This window comes from Eleutherodactylus coqui, chromosome 2, assembly GCF_035609145.1.
Source record: "Eleutherodactylus coqui strain aEleCoq1 chromosome 2, aEleCoq1.hap1, whole genome shotgun sequence".
NCBI classification, from domain to species: domain Eukaryota; kingdom Metazoa; phylum Chordata; class Amphibia; order Anura; family Eleutherodactylidae; genus Eleutherodactylus; species Eleutherodactylus coqui.
The window spans coordinates 60,272,950-60,297,061 of record NC_089838.1 but is presented as its reverse complement, the minus strand read 5'-3'; the positions used below and the strand labels follow the sequence as shown (position 1 = coordinate 60,297,061).

The 24,112-nt window shown below is 43.9% G+C and overlaps 1 protein-coding gene across 3 annotated transcripts in view; it reads left to right on the top strand.

The window, feature by feature from the left end:
* Positions 1-279: 279 nt before the first annotated feature.
* The window catches only part of VDAC1 (voltage dependent anion channel 1), a 42,907-nt gene continuing 19,074 nt past the window's right edge, over positions 280-24,112 (top strand). Inside the window, exons 1-2 of one of the 3 annotated variants that reach the window (XM_066591048.1) lie at positions 280-383; positions 19,422-19,494. In XM_066591048.1, the coding sequence (XP_066447145.1) occupies positions 19,428-19,494 (67 nt within the window). In that variant the 5' untranslated portion in view covers positions 280-383; positions 19,422-19,427. Of the gene's footprint in view, positions 384-467; positions 490-19,421; positions 19,495-24,112 lie in introns of those variants that run through there. The other 2 variants (XM_066591050.1, XM_066591049.1) reach the window with 2 other exon arrangements.

Genomic DNA, 24,112 nt, shown 5'->3' with positions numbered 1-24,112 from the left:
CTATGGTGCGCAGAAAAGTAGCACATTCCGTGTTTGGGGTTTTTTTTTACGTGAACGAACTTATTGAAATCCCCATTGCAATTTCTCAAGGTATTGCGAATGCGCCGGTTTGATGCAGCCCTAAAAGTGGCCGAGCCTTTAGAAGCCAACCCCATTAGTCTCCCTCCCTGCGGCCCGCCGCCGCCGCCATCAGTAATCACGGACGTTCCATTCCGCTGTGATTCAGCCGCCGAGATCACGTTCCAGCGGGACTACTGTGACGTCACCCCGAGACTCTCCCAGGCTGTCTCGGCGTCCCGCCCCCTGCCGGTTCGCTCCTCCCACAGCTCCTGCACTGTCAGTCACATCTAAAGCTGCAGCACAGCGGGCAGTGCTATCTGAAGGTAAGAGTATCTACAACGCCTGCAGGGTCAGCGGGCCGGGAGCCGCCCCGCACCGCACACAGGAGGCCACGGCACTACAATGCATGGAGTCCCCGAGTGACTGCAGGTATGCTGCACGCTTGGCCTGCTGTCACTAGGAGGGAGCATCCATTGTGCGCGGATTAGTGTCCTTCTAGGGAGCTCGCCCACATTCTGCTAGTGCTCCGCCGACTCCTGGCCTCCAGCGAGGTGCTGGGCAGCACGGTAGTTGTAGTCCGGCTCACGTGTGACCTCTATGGAGGCGGCATTCAGGTTCACCCCGGCACATGATGCTCATATGGGGCAGTTAGCAGGTCAGCCGGGCTCAAGGTCACACGGAGCCGAGGTGGGGAAAGGGCAAGTCCATCCGGTGATACAATGTTGCACAGGAGCATGTGTGTATGTAATAAATATATATTATTTATATATATATATATATATATACACACACATACATATCAGCTCGTGGCCCAACACGAGGCGCGTCCATTGTATACTTGCCCTGACTTCTACAAGGACGAGCCATTTGTTGTGTCCCTGAAATAAGATGTCATTTGATCCTGAGTGCCGCTCCTCGTTCCTCCGACTAGTGCCAGATTTTCCTTCCTGCCGCGTTCAGTGGAGCGTATCTAGGCCTCAACGACAAATTCTATCCTTCTATGCGTGGGGATATTTCTGCCCTGGTTATGTATTACATACGACCAACAGATGGCGGACTTATTGTACTCCTGTGAAGCTGTGGATTGTAATGTTAACCCCTCAATGACTTACGCCTTTTTTTTTTTGTCCGATTACAGCCTGCTCAGGCCGGCTTCATATGGGCATAAGCGCGTTTGTGTGTATTTTTTGCACGTGCGTAAAGACACGGAAGTATGGGGCCATCGACTTCAATGGGCAATCGAGTTTAATCCATACTAATATTATAATTACGAAAGTAACTTGTCTTTTCACGGCTAAACCACTGAAGCGATTTTGGTGAAATTTGGCAGGGAGATAGCTGGCATCCTGAGGAAGGACATAGGCTACATTGTATCACGAAAACTTCGAGTTCTCTAGGGACAAGACAGGTTTATTTGGTGATGTGCAGGCGCACCTCTGTTCTGCTGCACCTTGCGCCGAGGGGAGGAGGGTGCACATCATAAGGTAGGTCTCCTCAAACGGGCAGACGTGGTTGCCGCACATATGCGAATATTAAGCTAGCAGGGATACCCGGTGTTGCCCAGGATTAAAACTTGAACGAAAAACACATTAACATGGATTGCGATTTTATAGAAAATCTGTGTTGCCCATAGCAACCAAACACAGCGCAGCTTTAATTTCACCTCCGAGGTATAGCAAATGGTTTCCTATTGATTGGATTTCCCATCCATTTTTGGTCTTCTTTTAATATGCCAAGTAAGGCTGCCTGTCCACGGGCGGTGCAGTATCCCACAGCTGATCTCCGCTGCCCGGGAGCAGAAGCCTGCAGATGGATCTCTGTGGTGACCCTATCTGACAGGCTGTGAATTGCCGGCCGCGGGCAGAGAATCGCTATGATTCTCCGCTCGTGGACAGGAGGGCTGCGCTTTCCATAGTGCATTGTGTTCCCCGCGGCTGGATGATCGCCGCAGGGACCGCAATTCAAAAGCACCTGTGGACACTCATGCCCACGGCCTTGTCGGGCTCTGCAAGCAGAATACCACAGCGGAGTCCGTCATGGCGCCCCCCCCCCCCCCCAAGACCCCATACTCGCCTCCGGATCCACTGCGCAGCTCCTGCAATGATGTACTGGCTTGCATGCGCAGTGCAGCACACGATGCGCCGGCAGTGTTGTATGTGCTACAGCGGAAGTATAGCGTGACGGCCGGCTTCCATTGACTACGATGGAAGCCGTCCGCGCGTATTCCCGCAGCAAATAGGACATGCCGCAGGTTATTTCACGCTGCCGAATTTCACAGCGTGAACATTAAGCCGTTGGGTTCAACAGAACCTAATAGCTGCGGTGAAATGCCGCGTTTCACGCGGGGGAAATCCGGCCGTGGGCATTAGCCCTAAGTCAGATCTAGCGCATAGCTCGAGCTGCGAGCAGTTACGTTCTTTCACTATTTCACCTTTTTATGTTTCAATACACAGCGAAACACAAATTAAATAAATAGATGAAGAAAATACAAATTCCACGTAGACGAAGTCGCAGGTATCAAGCTACCTACTTTAATATGTGCTGTTTTTGTGCACAATACGCCGAAAAATAGGACATAATCTGTATTTTTGGGGGGAGCATAAATGAATTGCTTGTGTGAACGATCTGGGTTCTATTCACTGCATATTGCACACGCAAACATATTAAATTTGTGTGAATAAGCCCTAACAGCTGAGACCCAACAACCCAACGATTCCCCTAGCCTTTTAACACTGTGCGAACCGCGGCCTATGTGACTATGGCATGTAAGGGGTTGACAGAGGCAGGGGTTCCCTTTATCACCCATCGTACCCTCGCAATGTGATCTGGTGGGCCCAATGGGTTGCATGCAGAGGTTTACAGATGGCTTCTGAGTCTGCCATCTATGGTGGCTTATGAGGCTTGGCCTTTGCCTGAGCTTCATAGGCAATATAATACACTACAGTACTGAAGTATTGAAGTGTATTGTACAAATCTAAGTCCCCTTGTGGGACAAGATCTATAAATTGAAAAAAGTGGAGGGGAAAAAAAGGAAGTCAGAGCATTTGCCTGCGTTCTTACTGCATATTTTGTGCAGTAGCAACGCTGGCAAAGTAAGCTGATGACGTCACCATATTTTCCCCTCCTGGTGACATAATACACAGCGTTTCTAACGCGCTCTATTCATTTCAATGGGCAATGCAGAAGATCAAAAACGCACTGCAGTGCTGAAAATAGAACACACAGCGTTCGTTTTAGCACATGTTATAAATGCTGCGCTAAAACGCTTGTGTGAGAAGCCCCGTGAAAATGAATGGAGGCTTAGTGCAGCGTTTTTAGTGGGTGTTGAAAATGCCCGCTAAATGCTGTGAAGAAATGCCTGTGTGAGAGCCGCCTTGGGCTAGGTTCTTATGGGGCAGAAATCTCGCGGCTTGGTCGCACCGCAAAGCCGCGAGATTTCCACAGGAGAGCCGCAGCTTTAAAACCCACAGCATGCCGTTGCAGCTTTCTCTCCCCATAGAGAGGAGTTAGGCCGCAATGGAAACAAAAAAAAAAGAATTGACGTGCCGCGGCTGTCAATTCCGCGCTGTATCGCTGGTTCCGCCCGGCTTTGCCACAACGGATTGGCCGCCCTGTGTGGACGAGACCTTTGCTAAATCTTGTCCACATGGCTGGCTAATCCCTAGATTTGCCGCACAGAGATTCCGCGGCAAATCCGTCCTGTGTGAACCCAGCCTTAGTGTTGCCCCTTTGTAAGGACCAACACTATTACATTATTAAACCTGTACAGTGCATGCCATGAGGAAAAAATGAAGAAAGCAACTTGGCCCTTAGGCTGCCAAATAGGCCTGTAACTAAGGGGTTAAAGGGAACTAATTAATATGCAACCCAATATTTACAAAGTAAACGTGTCATTTCAATAAATCGTTTCCATAATTGAAGTCTCGAGGAAAACTGATATTAAAGGGGGTTTCAGTGGAAAATACTATTGATGACTATTCCAAGCTCTGCGTATTTGCGGTGCTAACACCATGCGCCCGCTCAGCTGATTTCTCGAGGTCCCGAGTGACGGACCCCAGCCGATCAGCTATTGATCATGGCTGGTAACTCTTTAAATGCTGCTGTCAATGCTGACAGTGACATTTGAATGCCCCAATCAGTGCTTGGGGGTCCTGAACAGCACACCTGAAATGTATTGCGGGCTGCTGTTTGGTTGTCATGGCAAATGATGGTCTTCTGAAACCCCCCAGGGCTGCCATTGCAGATTGCCTATGAAGAATGTCTGTGGCGTGCCTTGACAGACTTGCTGTCGTATAATTATGATGCAGGAGTGATCGTTTTAGTAATTATTAAATAAAGTTTTAAAAAAACCTTTTCCTGTATTTTATCGTAAAAAAAAAAATCTAAATAAACATTATTCATATCACTTTGTAAAAGTCCAGTCTATCAAAGTGAATGTCGTCAGAAAAAAATGCACAATGTCAGAATTGTGCTATTATAGTCTCCCTGTCTTTAAGAAAGAAAATTAATAAAAAGTGATCAAAAGGAAGTATATATTCCAAGATGGAACCAATAGAAACTATAGGATGCCTCGCACAACTACAGTTATGGCTGTCATAAGACATATTTTGGGAAGGTCTTTCAGTATATTATATAGTGCCTTTTGAAAAAAAAGAACTTGTGCTGCTAAAAAACAAGCCGTCAGACACCTATGTTGATGGATAAAGAGTGAGGACTTTTTTTTTTTTTTTAAAGTATGGAGGACAAAATGAAAATGAGAAGAAAAAAAAGCGTGTCTTTAAGGGGTTAAAGGGATAAAGCAGTCTTCAGCCTCTTCCGCCTCTTCCAAGCATATGGACTTTCTCAGTGCCATAAGCCTGCAAACTGCTGACAACACTGACTGTAATTCTATGAAATGTTTGATTGCCACCGATGAATTATCTGGTTTTTATCGCTACATGAAAGATATTCATTGATTTGTGTTCTGAGTTTTGTGGTTGTGCATCCAGCCTAGCGGGCACCACCAGTCCGACATGAACCGTGACATCTGAACTACACTTTAAGACACGTTTTTATTGCGCACCCAATAGTGCCACATCTATAATACCGGCATGGTGTGAACCAGACCCTATGTATCATGTTGGTGGGACACACTGGGAGATGACTACCGTAATCTAGAGGTGTTTCACATTTAGAAATGCATCGGCACCCTGACTCCATAATGAGTTTAAGGACGGGGTCTTGATTTAATACAGGAAGGTATCTTAACTCCTTAAGGACCAGGCTGTTTTGTACCTTAAGGACCAAACATGTTTTAGGGATTTTAGCCATGTGGTAGTTTTACTGCCCTAGTTTTTTTTTTTTATTCAGCTGCCAATATTTTTTCTGCGTTTTTTTCCCCCATGACGTGCATATAGGGCTGGAAGGCATTTACATTGTCGTTTTGTTTATTTTTTTATTTCACACTTTTCCACCGTAGCTGGGGCATCCATAGGAGCCCCAGTTACAGGGGAAAACATCCCCTTGTAGTGACATCAGTCAGTAACAGCTGATCAGTGTCTGCTAGGACTCTGCAGCTCTGCTGTGACAGAGGGCACCTGGTAGTACATAGCCCTTATTGAGCGCTATGTACTCTGGAAAGCAGAAGAGGTTAAAAAGCGCTCCTACTTTCTCCTCCGGGTCCTCGGCTTTGGCTGACAGCGGAAGACCGGCTTGATTGCAGGAATATAGGCTTTAGCTCCATGCCGTACTTTTGCTATTGGCCTGGGATTAAAGCTTAGGACCAAGCACTGTAAATTTCCGATGCTTGGTCCTTAAGGGGTGTTTCAGGTCATTATAGTTGATGCTGTATGAGGTTGAAAAAACTACACTGTCAAGCATGTAGTGCATGTAGAATTTTTAAAATTTTATTAACTAAATCTCATTGTGTAACATTTGTAATGTAGTTGTTACTCTGGGATCCAGATGGCAACCGTTGTTCCATGGCTGAAGTTCGATGGGGAAAAAACCCAATTTCCCGCAATTGCATCTAACAGATGTGCTGCACGACAAGCGCTACTGTTAGACCCTCCTCCAACATACAGTGTGAGTGCAGATGTTCCCGCTGAGTCTCCGGAGTAAGCAGGTTTAACCCATGGGCTACCAATGGATCTAAGTAGCGTCAGGAAGAGGAGAAAGCCTTCATCTAAACTGCGCCCCTTACCCAAGTTAGCACCCACATTTACCATAGCACCATTCAGCGGTCCAGGTCAGAACCACAGCGGGATGGTGAGAGGAGGTATCCTTATATAAAGGCCTAGCAGGGATGGAAGCTGTGGGAAACAAAGCGGTCTCTATTTTACACGTTAAAGGGAACCTGTAATGTCCTCATGTAAAGTAACTTATGGCGGTGTTAGCGGATGGGTGAGGGACCCAGGTGTTTCTTTTTAATACTCGCCTGCTCCCGCGATTCAGTGATGTCCCTTTCTGAAATCGACACACAGCATGAAAATCTGATTAGTTTCAGACGTCCGAGAAAATTGTGCGAGATTGGTGTGTCGTGAGCTGCACAAAGTGAAACCCGTTCTTTTGAATGGAGTCATACACATGAGCGATTTCTTCTCTCCTGCGTTGCATCGCGGGGCTGGTAAAGGTTCCAGCATGTCTTGTTTTCAGTGGGGCCAGAAAACAAATCACACGGCGTGCGATGTGAGGTTTTCAATGGGAAACACTTGGCAATTCTCTAACGCGGCTGAAAGGCTGGATGTGTAGATCATTATTGGGTTATCTGTGTACATCACACTGGAGAAGCTCAGGATATGTGTCTATATGTGATTTATGGTACAGTGCAGTAAGCTGTGTTTTTTTTTTTTACATTAAAGGGGTTTTCCAGGGAAATACTATTGATGACCTATCCTGTCAGTGCCGCAGTAACAGAGGTCGGAGCCTGATGATTGACAATCAGTGCATATTCTCCAGTAAGGCCGGCTGCACACGGCCGTGACGGGCTCCGCCGCGGAATATTCCGCGTCGAAGCCCATCACGGCGCCCCCCAGAGACCCCATACTTACCAGCGGATCCGGAGTTCTGGGTTCCGCATGACGCTTCCCCGCCCACCGCTGCCGCGTCATATGACACGCCCACCGCGTCATATGACGCGGCGGCGGTAGGCGGGGAAGCGCTTTCACGCTATCTTCCGCTGTGCTACAGCGGGAGATAGCGTGAACGGACGGCTTCCATTGACTGCAATGGAAGCCGTCCGTGCGTACACCCGCGGCAAATAGAGCATGCCGCGGGTGTGGACGGGAGATTTCACGGTGCGGACTTCTGCACCGTGTGCCCTGAGCTATTAGGTTCAATAGAACCTAATGGCTGCGGGCAACGCAGCGGATTTTCGCCGCAAATTACGCGGCGGAAATCCGTTCGTGGGAAGGAGGCCTAATACAGGGGTTTCACCAATGAATTGCCCAGGTTGACTGGCTGCTTTCCCCCCCCTCTTCAGCCAGTTGCATATGTATAGGGTTGTGTATTGTGGTTTCAGGTGCCGGTCCTCAAAGAGAGCATTGTACTGGATGTTGAAAATGTAACCACTGTAATGTGAGGCCTCCTTCACACATGAACGCAGCAAAGCGCTGCGATTTTAAATCTCGGCACTTTGCCGTGTTTCACTTTAATTCTCGGCCAGCACTGCTCATTATTGATGAAGTGCGCTAAACGCCCCAAAATAGAACAGACTCTGCTCAAAAATCACGGCGTTGGAAAGCACCGCAATCGAACGGCTGTATGAGAGGCTCCATTGAAAACAATGGGAGCCTCTGACAGTGTTTAGGTCTGTGCTGAAAGCGCAGTGCTAAACACTGAAAAAAATCATCTCTGTGAGGGACCTATGGCTATATGGCCAAGTTCTACACTCTTCCCTTGCATGTAGACTTGTACGGGAGCGCGCACACGGGGCTCTGCAAACAGTTCTGTGTGCTGCACGATCTTCAGCGGCGGACGCTGCAAGAACCAGTATACAAAATCCATCACCCAGTTCCCTGTCGCCTCCCCTAACAGCAGCGGTGATGGGTTCCCTTTAATACTAGCAATCCTTCCCATCGCCGAAAGTAACGTCATTTAAAGACTGACTCCCTCTTGTGACAAAAATGTTGGTATTCTAAACTAAACAAATGCTTCCCGTGAACCGATATCCCGTCTCCACGATGCCATTACAAGAATTTAAAGTGGGTTTCTGGCATCCTTGTAGCATCTGTGAATTGTATTACACCTGGGACAGATATACAGCTGCATTGTAGAGAGGACACTTATAAGACTGATTTATAGGACACACTGGGGTCCATTTGTTAATTGTTTAATGCAATGTAAAAACGATCAATTAACAATAAATCTGTGACGTACCACAGAGAACATGATGGATGTCTAACGCTGCAGACTGCTATGAAGTGTAATGTGCAGGTGGTCCAGGCTTGGTCATCAGACCAATAAGGCACACATTAGGCAATTGTCCAGGCACTCTAATTTGAGACCATATATGCACATACAATAAGATGGCCATAGAATTACAAGATACCTTAGTGTAATTTACTTGTTTGTTTCTCACACACAGATTTCATATTGGGGATTCATATGTTGCATAAACAATTCTTCTATACCGTTGTAAACATATTTGAATTGTTTGACATATAAAGCACGTTTATTTTACTGCAACTAAATTTATCTGAAAAATCCTATGACCACAATTGGTGTGCCCATACACCTTAAATTGCCATTATTTCTCCTGATTCTTCCTCCTCCCTCCCCATATACACATGATGAATTAGTTCCGGCATATGCCGTTGGGGAAGAGATAGGACATCGTACATATTAGATGGTCAACCAATCCTAGCAAAATCTTGGGTCTGGCGATCGTTCATCTAATTTGTATGGGCACCTTAAAGGGGTTGTCACAGAATATCAAGTTGTCCACTATAGAGGATAACTTGCTGATCGGTGGGGAGCATAAAGTAGTGACAGACATGCTAATTTCAGCAATCTGTCATTTATAGGCTAATGTTATCTGGTTTTTAAGAACTTGCATATTGAACTCACAGCATTGGCAAAAGATCAGCTTAGCTGTTGTTAAACCCCACTTACCCACCCTTATTGACCATTTTCTTGCTATGTACTGTAAAACTGTCAACCACAGCGGGTGGGGTTAGTATTCATAAGAGGGACTCTTGTCTTGACAGGTGCTGCGGAGTAAGTTCTTAAGAACCAAATAACGTTTAGCCATTAAGTGACAGACCACTGAAGTCTGTGTCTGACACCACTTGTGCTATCATCAGCATAAAGAACATTACTAGTTCCCGCTAAGCTTTATTGGTAAAGATAACAGCTCTTTTCATACATTAGTTCTTTGTCACTTAAGCCCCATTTACACTCAAAGATAGGATGATTGACACTTTGAGCGATATTTTTGCATAAGCTGTTAATGGGCCCATTAGCAGCTTATTAGCCTCATTTGCATGTAATGAGCCTCCCTTTGCTGCAGTCTGTTATCTGCATACAGCTCTATTGTTCTCCCGCAGGTCAGCAGCTGAATAAAATATTGTCAGCGCTTCTGTGGCGAATCACAGCATGCAGTCCCTGCTATCAGCTGCCCAAACTATGGATTTTAAGCTGAACTAAAAATCATTCAGACGAAAAGCAAACACTGTTAGAATTTACACGCAACAATAATCGCTTAAAATACATTGTTTAAATGAATTTTGAGTGATAATCGTTGCGTAAAAATGGGGCTTTAATCACTGGTGTCTGCTTTGCGGTAGGTATTGTGACGAAAGAAACAGTGCATTGATCACTCTAAGGTCAGTCTGGGTGATGGATGCAGTCATGGATCGTAGACTCCTCTCCGACTGCAGCCAGCCATCCTTCGACATAAAGGAAGAATTTACATCTAGGTCACTTTAACAGATGACTACACTGAAAGCCCAGAAAAAATGGCTGACTCCTGCATTACTACTTGATCACAGTTTCTCCAAAAAATTTCAATATTTACATGATTAAATTGTAGCTTTGGTGCTGTGCAAGTTTGGTCTTTAGGATGTGTAGCTCTGCAGTTATGTGCTGCTACTTGTCCAGCTCAGTGTTATCTACAACCGCGTTTGATTGACAGCAACAGCAGATTGGTAAAATAATCAGCTACATGAGCAGTTGTGGCCTAGACTGCACCTTCTAGCAAGGAGGAAGGTCTACAATCAGAGTAATTGAACTGCACTCCTTTGTTTTCCCTTAAAAGGACCTTTTATTTCTTCTGATATGTCTACTTTTGTAAATACTTATGTTCTCCACAAGGCCGTATTTACATGGCCAATAGCGAGTAGAGCCTGAAATTCTCAGACGCAATTTGCTTCATGCAGCCAACAGATAGCAGAGTGGAGAAGACGATGGGAGGAGGTGAGGCGCTGTGGTCACTGCAGGGGCACAGCTCGCATCCCGCTGCAAGAATTCTTGCAGCAGGATCCGACTCGGCGTCTGCAGGAGGCCTAAACAAGAGTTTCGGAGTATCTTTTCTTACAACGCTACATTGTACCAATCTTCTGTTATCTCTCCTAGAAATTTATGAATAACTTGACAGGTAGTTCCCATTCTCCTTGGGGTTTTACTAACTGGACTGTGGCAGTCTATGTAATCACAGACCCCAACTGGTAACACCCAGTTGTCAGTTTATAAATTTCTACGGTAGGAGAAACTAATATATTATAAAAAATAATTTGAAAATCCCCTTTAACCCCTTGAGTAGACACGCCCGGACATTTTCCGGGATGAGCTCCACTATAGCGATATATGTTTCACTATGGGACCTGCAGAGCACATTGCCATAAATCTATGCGACCACAGCATGTAAAGGGCTGACAGAGGGAGGGGGCTCCCTCTGTCAGAGGACAGCCGGGCACCAGCTCTTATACAGCAGAGAATGGAGAAAACCTCCGATCTCTGCTGTGTTAACCCTTTACATGCCGCGGTGTATGCGACTGCAGCATGTAAAGGGCTGTCACCATCGGACCCCCGAAATGTGATCAGGGCGTCCTGATGGGTCTCTGTGGAAGTCCTATAAAGAAACAAAAATAAAAAAATTAAAAAGTAGAAAAATAATTTAAAAAAATAAAAATACTTTTCTCCCTTTACTTTGTAAAAAATTAAAAACAAAGTTACCCATGTGGGATCCCTGCGTCGTAATGACCCAGAGAAGGAAGTTAGTACATTATTTAACCCCTTAATGACACGGCCCCTTCCCCTCCCCTGTTTAAAAAATCACAACTCCTTTATTTATTCATCGACGTCACTGCATGATGGCTTGTTTTTTTGTGGAACAAGTTGTATTTTTCAATGGTGCTATTTAAAAGTACCATATAATGTACTGAAAAACTTTTACAAAATTCTGAGTGGAGTAAAATGAAAAAAAAATGACATTCCAACATCTTTCAGTGCGTTTTGTTTCTACGACACACAAACTGCAACAAATCTGACATGATGACATTATTTCTTATTTTATTTCTTATTTTTTCTGGGAGACAGGGTGACTGAAAAAGTGCATTTCTGGCGGTCTTTATTTTTTTTTCGGACAGTGTTCACCGTGTGGGGTAAATAATGCACTACTTTGATATATCGGACTTTTACGGACCCGGCGAAACCAAATGTGTATTTTTCTTTTATGATTTAGATTTTTTTAATTATAGATATGGCAAATGGAGGGCGATTTTAAACTTTTTTTTTTTTTAAGATTGTGAAAAAGAAAAAAACGATTACAATTTGGTATTGGCATAATCGTACTGGCCTGTAGAATTACTTTAATATATTATTTATACTGCTCAGAGAATGCAGTGAAAAATAAACATGCCAGAATTACAGATTGTTAATCTTGCCCCTAGAAAAAAATGGAATAAAAAGCGAGCAAAATTTACATGTTCCAAAAAATTAGATAAATGAAGACTAGAGCTCATCCCGCAAAAAACAGGCCTTCTAGAGCTCTGGCAATGGGAAAATAACATTAATACGGCTCTTGGAATGTGGCGACACAAAAGCAAACCTTTAAGAAAAATTTTTTTTTAAACGCACAAAAATAGCAAAACATAAAAATCTGTATAAACTTGGTATCGCCGGAATCGTACTGACTCAGAGAATAATGTTATCACATTCATTATTCTGCACACTGAACACCGTAAAAATGAAATCTAAAAAACAAATGGCAAAATATCTTTTTTTCCTCCAATCTCCCCACAATTTTTTTTTACAAAAGTTATGCAATACATTATATATACCCAAAAATGATGACCTCAAAAAATACAACTTGTATGGCTATGTCAATAGAAAAATGAAAGTTATGGCGCTTGGAACGCAACTGGAAATTAACTGATTGGCCCATTAAAAAAACTGCCCTAGTGGGTCTGACAGGGTGGTAAGAAACCCGCCACTCAAGGGGTTAAACGGTGCAGCGGAGTGACTAGATGGGTAAGTCTTTACCTTTTCGCTCCTCTTCTGGACAAAAAAAAGAAGCCTACATGTGCGAATCAAAGAGCCAATGACTTCTATGCTGCTGATTGTTCCCTACTATACCCTCCCATTCTGCACACTGACTGAAAAGTGACAGCTGTAAATTTAGGACTTCTAACCCCATTGCGGCTCATTTTCAGCAAGGGCCACTAACATGCTTTTGGTTCATTTTATTGTAATTGTCATTTTATGTTTTTCAACAAGAAACCAGGTATGTGCAAACAAAACGATATGGATGTCCAAGCTAATATATAAAGAGAAACCAAATGCTGCATAATGGCAAAGTTGTATATCAAAATAATAGGACCAGAGAAAATTGCAGTACAAGCACATGGACACACGAGATGTAGCATTCTGTCACATCGAACAAGAACATAATAAACTATTTCCATGCATTAAATGATTCTGATCTAAAATAAATCAATTAGACAGATAAATGAAGCAAGGCCGTCTGCACACGGGTGGGTCAGACCCCACATGCAGTATCCCCGCAGCGGAGTTGAACCCAGTGCCCGGCAGGCAACCCCAGCTGGGGTTGTAAAAGGGGAGGTAAAAAAGGAAGGTGCACAAGTCATAGAAATTTCTAGATTGAAGGCAGCAATCTTCACCGGGATGTAAGGTTAGTGAAGGTGTCCCATCGATCCCAGATTACTTGAATCCAATCCAGAGCGTTAACAGAAGCCGTTGAGTATTGAAGTAAACTAATTTCTTGCATTCTGGCATACAAATCCAAGCAGTTTGCTTCCATGATCAGGCTGTAAGTGACTTAGTTGCCAGCCAAATATGAGGGAACTGTGTAGTGGAGAATTTTATTCAAGCGCTTGGTAGTAAAAGGGTCCAAAGGCATACAGAGGAAAAAAGGTCCTCAGCTCTTTGACTGCCCTCCAAAAGGAAGAGAGACGGAGACACTCCCCAAAATATGAAAGGAGGTATCTTCACTTGATAAATCTCTCCAGCAAACAGAGGAGATGGAGGCATTAAATTTATGCAAAAGGGCGCGGGTCTGCCATCAGTGTATGAGGATTTTGTACTCTCTCTTTATGTACTACAAATAGAGGATTTTCTGGCTCAGTCCCCAGTAGGTTTAAAGTCTTAGACTAATGATGCATACTAAAATGCACAGTGTACATTAGGTGGACAGAGAAGCGGGCGCGGCCTCCTTTTGTTTGTCCATGTCTGGAAGGTTGCTTTAAAAAGGGGTTGTCCCGCGGCAGCAAGTGGGGTTATACACTTCTGTATGGCCATAATAATGCACTTTGTAATGTACATTGTGCATTAATTATGAGCCATACAGAAGTTATAAAAAGTTTTTCACTTACCTGTTCCGTTGCTGGCGTCCTCGTCTCCATGGTTGCCGTCTAATTTTCGCCCTAATGGCCAAATTAGATGCGCTTGCGCAGTCCGGGTCTTCTTATCTTCTCAATGGGTCTCCATGTAGCTCCGCCCCGTCACGTGCCGATTCCAGCCAATCAGGAGGCTGGAATCGGCAATGGACCGCACAGAAGAGCTGCGGTCCATGGAGGGAGAGGATCCCGGCGGCCATCTTCAACCGGTAAGTGGGGGGGGGGGGGGGTTGAAAAAAAAAAAACCCGTTTCGGCGCGGGACAACCCCTTTAACACTTTCCAATCCACTGTACATTCTGATTGAAGCTTGTACAGCTGCAATTTCAGAAGACGTCCAACAGGGTATTTTTACCATCTATTGCCAGTCATTCCTCTGTCTGAGCCTCTCTGACGCACACACACTGGCTTTAGCCAACAGATGGCACCGTTGTATAACAGCAAAAAGAGAAAGCCTTTTAGAAAACCCCAAATCCAAAATTGGATTGAAAAAGGGTTGACCTTTTCTCCAAAAACACGCACATTTTCCAAAGAATGAATGAATATTAAAAACAGAAGAGAACACAGGGCTATTGGCATACACCTGTACTAATCCATGCAGATAGTTTCACAGGGAAATTATTGGTCTGTTTTCATTCAGTTTGCAACTAGTGCTGCTCGTCTTGATCGGACGGGTGATTTAAAATCAACAAGATTTTTGCTAAATCGAGTTAGGTGTGTACAATCCAATTTTTGGCTAAATTCACAGTAAGATCAAATTTCCCATAATGCCTGGTACAGAGGTCAGCATGCAGCCAATCTGCAGCCAGGGCACCTTGATAATGTCACCAAGTGTTTCCTCTAATTCACATATGTTCTTGTTCAATGTGACAACATGCTTTAGAGGTACTGCCTGCCCCGCTTCCAGTGTGCTACCAAAAAGGGTGTTTAGCACACCTTGGGGGTGATAACTGACAGATGCATCCGCCTGTCCACAGACAACGTGGATCGCCTGACACTTATAAAAATGATTCGGGCATGGATTTTGCCCGACTTCTGCACCTCCTTGGCAGATTCCACTGATTAGTTGGCACGCTGGCAATTTTTACTCGTATGACTGATCATACATTTATATATCGTATATCAAAGGCATACTGTGCCCTCAAAGTGGTGGTGGTGCTGCTGCTGCTGCTTTGCTCCTGCCTTGCTCCTGCCAGGTTTCCTCCTGTTTCTTCTCCCAAAATGAAAATGTTCTAAAGCACAAGAAACTGCTAAGCTCTACAGCTTTTCCTTAGAGATGGTCCATGCTTGGGTGTTGTGTTCACTTGGTAGAGTTTGTCCTTCGCAAAATTTATAACTTTGCTTTTATAAAAAAGCACGACACCTGTTGTCTCCCTTGTTGTAATTTTTGGTAATTCTACTGTTTTTCCTTGGAGGAGTAGGAGGCCCTTGCTTGGCTGTTCATTTAGTAGAATTTGTTCTTTGAAAAGCACCTGCTATCTTCTACCGCATAATTTTTGATCTAGGAGACAATTTATGGACTTGGATGGCACCAGAAAAGTGTCAGCAGAATTAATAGGCTTTTGTATTGTGGTCATCTCTCCCATAATTTTGGGTGATCTTTTCAGTTTATTTAATAAATAAATACCTGTAGATCTTCTCCTATGCCTGGGTCAGTGAGCTGTTGGACATTTTTTCTACTTGGCAGTGTTGGATACGGTAATTACAGAATGCCACAGAAGTTCTCAGTTGGAATCCGGTCTGGAACATGTGAGAGCCAGTCAATAGCATCTATGTCTTCGTCCTTCAGGAACTGCCTACACATTCTGGGCACATCTAGCCGGGCGTTGTCCTATACCAGGCGGAACTGTGCTCACTGCACTAGTGTAAGAGATGAAATCCTCTGAGCCATTTTCAGACCTATCACTTGGAGATCTGCTGACCGTCCGAGGATATGCCTCTCCACACCATCATTGAACCACTACCATCATGGTCATGCTGGATGATGATTATGTAAGCAGCATAACGTTCACCATGGCGTCTCCAGACTTTCATGAGTCAGATGTGTGCTCAGTGTAAACCTGCTCTCATATGTTAACCGGGTGCTAATGCTGGTCTTGCCAATTCTGGTGTTCTCTGATGAATGCCGATCGAGATGCATGGTGCTGGGCTGTGAGAAAAGGTATTACTACAAGACATTGTGGACATCATGGCACCCTCAAGGAGTCTGTTTGGTCACACAGTAGTCCTCTGGAGGTCATTTTGTGGGGCTCTGGAAGTGTATCTTCGGTCTTGATGCTGTGTTAATGCCCTTCTCTGGCCCTATCCAGCTCTTCTCGTGTAATAGCCTGAGATTGTGCTGGGAGACACAGCAAATGTTTTTGAGACAGCATGTATGGATTTGCCATCCTGGAGGAGCAGGACTATCTGTGCAACCAGGTTGAGATGCAGATACCAGCTCTTGCTACCAGTCGTGAGAAGGACACTATCACAATGCAAAACTAGAGACGAATATGTCAAAAAGGATAATGAAAGAGTAATTGTTGCCACCAATATCATTCCTTTTTGGTGGTTGTCTCGTAGTTGCCTCTCCGGTGCACCTTTTTGTAACTTTCATTTTGTGCCAGAGCGGGGAAAATTGATTCACAATCACTTCTTCTTTCTTGATATCTCTGAAGTTTAAGTGGTTATACGGTTATGCTTTAGTGCATATGTGTGTATTTATGTATTATATATACAGGGTGTCTTAAAAGTAAGGAACGGCCTATATAAAATGAAAATGGTTTGGCGAATGGTGATCCAATTTTATAAAAAAGGTTGTTGAGGATGGAGGAAACTGTTACACTGTCACTAACATGGTGGCTTTCTTGAATGTCACCACGTTGTATTCAACTTCAGGTTTTCAAATGGAAAGATAGGCTTATAGTGGAGAATTTCACCAGAAAACAATGGTGTGCTTCATGTTCACATTATTTGTTTTCACATTAAGATGGTGATTTTATTTCTGTATAGGCAATATGATGATGGCGTTATCCCAGGCAGAATGTGGTGTTGTCCTCAATTCCAGTTAAAGAAACAAATGCCACCCAAAAAGGCCTCCTATTAGCCACAATGCAGTTGCTAAATTCTGAGAAACTGTTTGTCACCAATGAACCAAAATCTGAATGACCAAAAACCGCTGACATGAAAAAGGACTTGGGGATTTTAGAGAACTGTAAGGTTAACTGGAGGCAACCAGTGTCAGGCAGCTGCTGTCAAGGCAAATAGGATCATGGGCTGCATCAAAAGAGGTCTAGGGGCATATAACGAGAACATTGTTCTTCCTCTTTACAAGTCGCTGGTCATACCACACATAGAATATTGTGTACAGTTTTGGGCATTGGTACTCAAGAAGGACATATCAGAGCTTGAGCGGGTACAAAGGCGGGCAACTAAAGTAATAAATGGAATGGGCGACTACAATACCCAGAGTTATCAAAATTGTGGTTATTAGGTTTAGAAAAAAGACAATTGAGGGGGCGACCTAATAAATATGTATAAAAATATTAGGGTACAATACAGCAATCTCTGCGTGTGGCGCAGAGTGTTAAGGCAGCAGAAATGCAGGCCTAAGCTCTCGCTCATGACCTGAAGGTTGCAAATTCAACCCCACATGGGTCAGATAGCCGACTCAAGGTTGACTCATCCTTCCGAGGTCAGCAAAATTGGTACCCAGCTTGGTGGGGGGGTAATAAAAAATACCTGAAAGCGCTCTGGAATAAGTTGGTGGTATACAAATAACAAGATTTATTTTATTTTATACCAAGGACTGCAATTGTAAGGCCACTCTCCTACTTGCTGCTTTTTACAGTGTTCAGCGCAGCGTTTGAAACCCCAGCCGATCAACTTGATGACCTATACTTAAGGGCTTCTACCCACTAGCGTTTTTCTAACGCTGCGATATCGCTGCGTTTCTTTTTTTATGCAAATGTCAATGGGACCTTCTAATGTTAAAATCGTATCGCACAAAAATCGCAGAAGCACAAACTTGCAATTGGTTAGGAGCCCTAATACGCCCCCATCTGGACAATTTGTCGGTCGACATTCTTATACGGTAAAATGGGAATCCTGCTTAAGAGAAAATTCCCAGATCATTTGTGGGGGCTAATTTGGGGAAGGGCTGCCTTAAGGCCTCCCTCACACAGGGCGCTTTCAGCAGCGTTTTCAGCCCTGTGCTAAACGCTGTACAAGGCTCCCATTCATTTCAATGGGGCTGCTCACACAGGGCTAAAAAACGCTGCTTTGAAAAGCGCTGCATGTTCTATCTTTGGGCATTTTCAGCTGAGTCTCCCATTGAAATCAATGGGCAGCGTTTTCAGCTGGGCTGAAAAGGCAGCATTTTGCAAACGCCCTGTGTGAGGGAGGCCTTAACCTCTATTTGTGTCACCAAAAAAGAGAACCAATGTAAAGTACTATATCTTTGTTACCACACCCCAGCATTGTTGCATAGGCTTAATCTGGCTATTCGGCCTAATTGCTGGAGATGCCAGGCGATTTGAGGCTTCCCTTTTTCAGATATAATGGGACTGTCCTGTTTATAGCTGCCTTCTGGGAAAAGATCTGCTTGGTTATATGCCAGATCAGACCTGGTATACATTTCTTTTTAGATCGTGAGGGGTATCATCACTGCTTAAGGAAACCACCGAGAAGGTGAATGACGAGATTTATAAGGCCATTCATGCGCCTCTGGGAAATACATGCAAAGGAAGATGGAACAATACTGCTGCAGCGCCACCTATTGGATGGTCGCATTCCTGCTTATCAATGTCTGACCCTTTAGACAGGTCTTTGTAATAATGATTAGAAATTGAAAACCAAGCCAGCTGTTTCAGGGTTTTGCCCCTCATAAGTGTGCAGTGGGGTTCTGGTTTGGCTAGTGAAGGGCCTATGACGTGGGTCGGGAGGAATATCATCACTCCTTAAGGAAACACCAAGAAGGTGAATGAAGAGACTTACAAGGCAATAGGTGGTGCTGCAAAGGTATTCTTCCATCTTCCTTAGTTTCTGTTTTTGTACATTGATGCAGCTAATACATGGAAGAGGTATGAGCCTCGCACGCCAGGGAAATTATGCCAAGACCGACATTGGAAATGCTGGTATTAGTACATTTTTCCCTGTATTCTTTGCCCGGCATACCACATCAAGTGCAGTAGAATGGAATGAATGTGAATAAGCTTGGCAATACAGAGTTCTACTACACTTCAAGAAATATAAATGTAGTGTGGATAACCTATTATTACATGTGCACCTCCATGATAGAGCTACTCAGATTGTGTACACGGTGCACTCTAAAACTTGATATGAAGAACATTTTAGTAGGTGTGACCTTTTGATAAGCTGTGAGTGTTTTGGCTGGGTAAAGTGGCATTCACCTTTTGTCGGTCCACACTCTTTGCAGATCTCTATTCTGCAGGAGAAATTAGAACATTTCTTTTGGATATATCAAGTCGCAATTCAAAATGTAAATACGCATACATTTACTATTGTTAATACATTAATCTTTTCTTTTCCAGTAGAAAATGGCCATACCTCCGTCTTATGCCGACCTAGGAAAATCTGCTCGCGATGTATTCACCAAAGGATATGGTAAGTTCTCACAGCGATTTCTACTATTTCCTGTACGTTGATTTAAAAGAATAAATTGCATAAAAGTTGTATTCACTTGACAATGCCCCAATCAGACATAATCTTAAAAGCACTAGTGCATGAAGTGAATACGATTATTATCATGTATCAAGGGGTGGAATATATAAACAAGCAAGTGAACAGTCAATTCTTGAGATTGCTGTTATGGGAGCAGAAGGAATAGGCAGGTGTAAGAAACTTGTGATTGGCAGGGGCCAAATTGTCACGGCTAGGTAACTGGGTCAGAGCATCTCCAAAATGGCAGAGCTTGCGTAGTATTCTGGTATGCAAAAGTTAGTACTTGCTAAAAGTTGACCAAAGACGGAAAACCAGTGAACTAGCAAGGGTCGTGAGTGATGGCTCACCATGGTCCACCAACATAAGCATCTACAATTGCCATATGAGTATCTAAGTCCTGGAGCGTTGACAGCTCATGCTCTTTAAAGCACTAAGCCTACATATGCCTCCATAAAAAGCACATTTAAACTCAGCAATTATGATTCGCTTGGTTCTTAGCAATAGTAATGTGTGTTAACAAAGGTGAAGATCGGCAATAAAACTCAGGATAGCACATCCAAATGTGCTTTCGTAAAAAGGTTTGCTGTGTCGCCCAGCATGGCCTCAAGAGCATGAGCAGATATCAAGACATAGGCCATTACACATGGAGAGCTGGACAGGGCCGGAGAAGGGCATCGACCCAGCATCAGGACCAGTATCTACTTCTTGGTGCGAGGAGGAGCACTGCCAGAGCCCTGCAAGATGACGTCCAGTGGGCTACTTATCTACATGTTTCAGATCAAACTGAAAGAAACTGACACCGTGAAGGTGGCATGAGGGGCCAACCTCTTGTATTGGGACCTGTGCTCACCAGCTAGCGTTGTGCTGTGCTATTGACATTTGTTAGAGAAATGCCTAATTGGCAGCTCCACCATTGGTACCCTGTTCTGTTCACATGTGCTCAGTATGATCATGCTCTGTGAAGAGATGTGGAAGTCTGAAGATGTCGTGGTGATCATCATACTATGTGCAGCATCATCCAAAATGATCGGTTTGACAATGGGTTAGTGATGGTCTAGTGAGGCATGTCCTTGGAGGGTCGCACAAGCCTCCACATGAAAGCAAACCGTACCCTAACTGCTTTTATGTTTCAAAGAGTTTTATTGAAATTGAATTTAGGGTTGGCAATAGGGATGAGCGAGTATACTCACTAAGGCACTACTCGCTCGAGTGATGTGCTTTAGCCGAGTATCTCCCTGCTCGTCCCTGAAGATTCGTGAGCCGCCGCAGCTGACAGGTGAGTCGGAGCTGGCGGGAGAGAGGGAGAGAGAGATCTCCCCTCCGTTCCTCCCCGCTCTCCCCTGCAGCTCCGCGGCAGCTCCCGAATCTTCAGGGACGAGCAGGGAGATACTCGGCTAAAGCACATCACTCGAGCGAGTAGTGCTTTAACAAGTATACTCGCTCATCCCTAGTTGGCAACACTCTGCCTCACAGACCCCGCGCAGGGGGCGACATTCAATATTGTAGAACAGAGTATCGTTAGAATTAAACTAATTTGTTAGTCTTAATAGAACAGGAGATGTGGTAAAGGAGGAGGGAAGAGGGAAGTTGTTATAGTGGGCTGGGTGACACTTGGGAGACATGGGGGGAGGGGAGGGTAAAGTGGAGAGGAAGGAAATAAAGGGGTAAAAATATCAAGAACATTAACAATGGACAGGGTACATTCTCCATAAGTAAATTTAGGTTTGTCAGCATCTCATTTTATTTCTCACCCGGGTGGGGGGGCCATATCTCACCCTCCTTCTCTTTAATGTGCATGTGAATGTAGGGGTGTTTTAGTGGTTGCTTTATTATTATTATCTTTTTTTTTTGCGTGTTATTGTGGGGGATTCTGCCTATAGTCTCATAATATAGTTTACGTTCGGTGCATTAGTGTGGGATATCCAGGGGTTCCATACCTTTTCAAAAAGCGGGACAGTGTCTTGTCGTATGGCTATGACCCTAACTGCTTTTAGGTACTAGAATGAAATTTTCAGTCATTGTCTAACTTTAAGCTGCGGCCACAGCAGCTGACAGATGTCATTTGGTTTGTCATGGTTCCACTGGACAAGCAAATTGGAGCTATATTATTTATTTCTTTTGAAGTGCAATTAATTTCCGGGTGCTGAAGAAATGAAAAATAGGGATTTAACTACTCATAAATTACACTACATATAAATTACATATAACCACTACCACATTACATATATAAAACAGGAACAGTACCCATCAACTAAATGACTAATAAATTCATTAGAAGGGAGAGAAGACCCCGCCTTATAGTGTACAGGGAAAGGAGACTGTAGATGGCAGTAGGTTCTCTTGTTCTGGTGACAGCAGGGTTACTGAAGACTGCAGGCTTGTCTGAAGAGGTAGGTTTTCAGGTTCCCTTTGAAGCTTTTCTATCTGGTGGAAAGTCTGATGCATTGAGGGAGCAAGATCCAAAGTATAGGTGACGTGCTGCAGAAATTCTGGAGATAAGTATGTGAGAAGCTCACGGGGAGAGCCAAGGAGCTCTTCATAAAGAGAAAACTGAATTCTATCCTCCTCTCCTGCTGGGGTGGGGTTTTTTCATAAAGGAAGATGGATTTATGTGGCCCTCTATTTATTATTGGTGTGTTAATGTCATCACTATCAAGAGCAAGAAGCCCTTGTCCCTGATTTCCAAGCTGTTCAACAGACTACGAGAAGCCAAGGTTTTCTCTACATTTAGACCGTATGTGATTTACAAACTTATTTGCATCCATGAAGGAAACGAAGGAGGCAGCATTCAATACCCATGACTGCCATTATGAATATCTGCTCATGCCTTTTAGCCTGTGCGATACTCCTGCAGCCTTTCAGGACTTTATAAACAATATTTCCTGGGATCTATTATATTTTTCTGTGATCGTCTGTCTATGCGATATTCTGGTGGTCTTTTTCAATCTGCTCTCCCCCCACTAGCAACCTAACTTCTCAGCATGTTAGTGTGTACAACTTCAAGAGTTTAATCCATTTTATTCCCGTAATCCTACACTTGTTGCAAGATGGGGCATAAATCGTGCCAGGGAATGCACGCTTCCACCACTGACCATATTACTTTGTAAGGCAAGTCAGATGCCAAAATTCTGCTAATGTACTGAAGTATATGGGCACTGGCTGTGCCTCAGCAATCAAAGTTAAGACCCTATCGGGGACTATCAGTTCTATAGAGCAGCAAGGACTGAACTTATCAAAGTTTTAAGCTTTAATACAAAGCACACAATATTTACCAAAAGTTACAAAAGGTAATATAAAAAAACATACATACAAGCAAAAACAGTTTAAGAAATGGGAAGAAAAGAATAATACCAGACTTTTCATGAATTAGATCAGTGAAGATCCAGGTGCAAGGAGATATGCTGAAGTATCTCAACAGTCCTGGCAAAGGTTGTCTGCACTCATCTGCATTTTGACAATGTATTTGTTGGCGTTACTGTTATAAAATGCAACCATCCTCTTGATCATGTGATGGAGGGGGACTCATTACATGCAGGATCACAGTTTTGAAGATAGATTTCTTATCTATGCCATATTTTCCTGTAAGAAGCTCAGGGTGAAGCTGTGACTCATTTTTCAGAGCACATTTTTTACAGTCTGTCTATATCTAGTATAGAAATATTAGAGTAGCTGCACTTTCAACTAACTTTTGACATGTCTCTAAGACAGTAACAAAAAATATAAAAATCTGAGAATAAAAAATGGAATATGTTTCACTATCTGGTTTTAATTAGAAAAAATATAGGTGATATGTTCCCCTTTTAAAAATAGGTTGTGGTAGTTTAATTCTGTGCTAACTTTTTATTTTGAGTTTTCTTTTTGAAGGTTCCCTACTTACTGTCCAGCCATTCAGAATAGTTGATAACCCTTTCAGGTCTCATTGATGGCAGATTAACCCTTTCCAATCCAGTTTGTATCCTGGTTTTCCTAGGGGGCTTACTCTTTTTCTGCCGTTATACAACAGCGCTATATGCTGGCAAAAGCCAGTACTGCATGATGTGACACGTTGGATAGGCTCCGACAGCAGAGAGGCTGGCAAAATACAGTAAGAGAACACCGATGGACGTCTTCCAACATCGGAGTTTTACAGCCTTAAATCATAATGTCTTCAGAGGTCAGACAGTGGATTGGAAAGGGTTAAGGCCCAATGTCCACTTGCGTATTTTATTTGCAGAATTGAGATGCGGATTGCCGCCCATAGAAATTAATGGGGCTTCCGCAAATGATTTTAGGTCTGCGAATTTGATTTCATTGTATCTGCGCGGATCTAAAATCGCAGCCTGCTCCATTTCATCGCGGATTCGGCTACATTCATCTCTATGGGAGCTTAGGATCCGCAAATACATTTAAATGCATTTGCAGATCCGCTGCGGATTTGAAGGTTAGAAGCATTTAGGGATTTGGGGAAAAGGCTTTTTTTCCGCGCGGATGATCTGCAGTGCATCCGTGTGGAAAAACTCCAGTCTGCGATCACCTGCAAGCATTTAAAAATCATTTTTAAGCATTTTATAGATGATCTGCA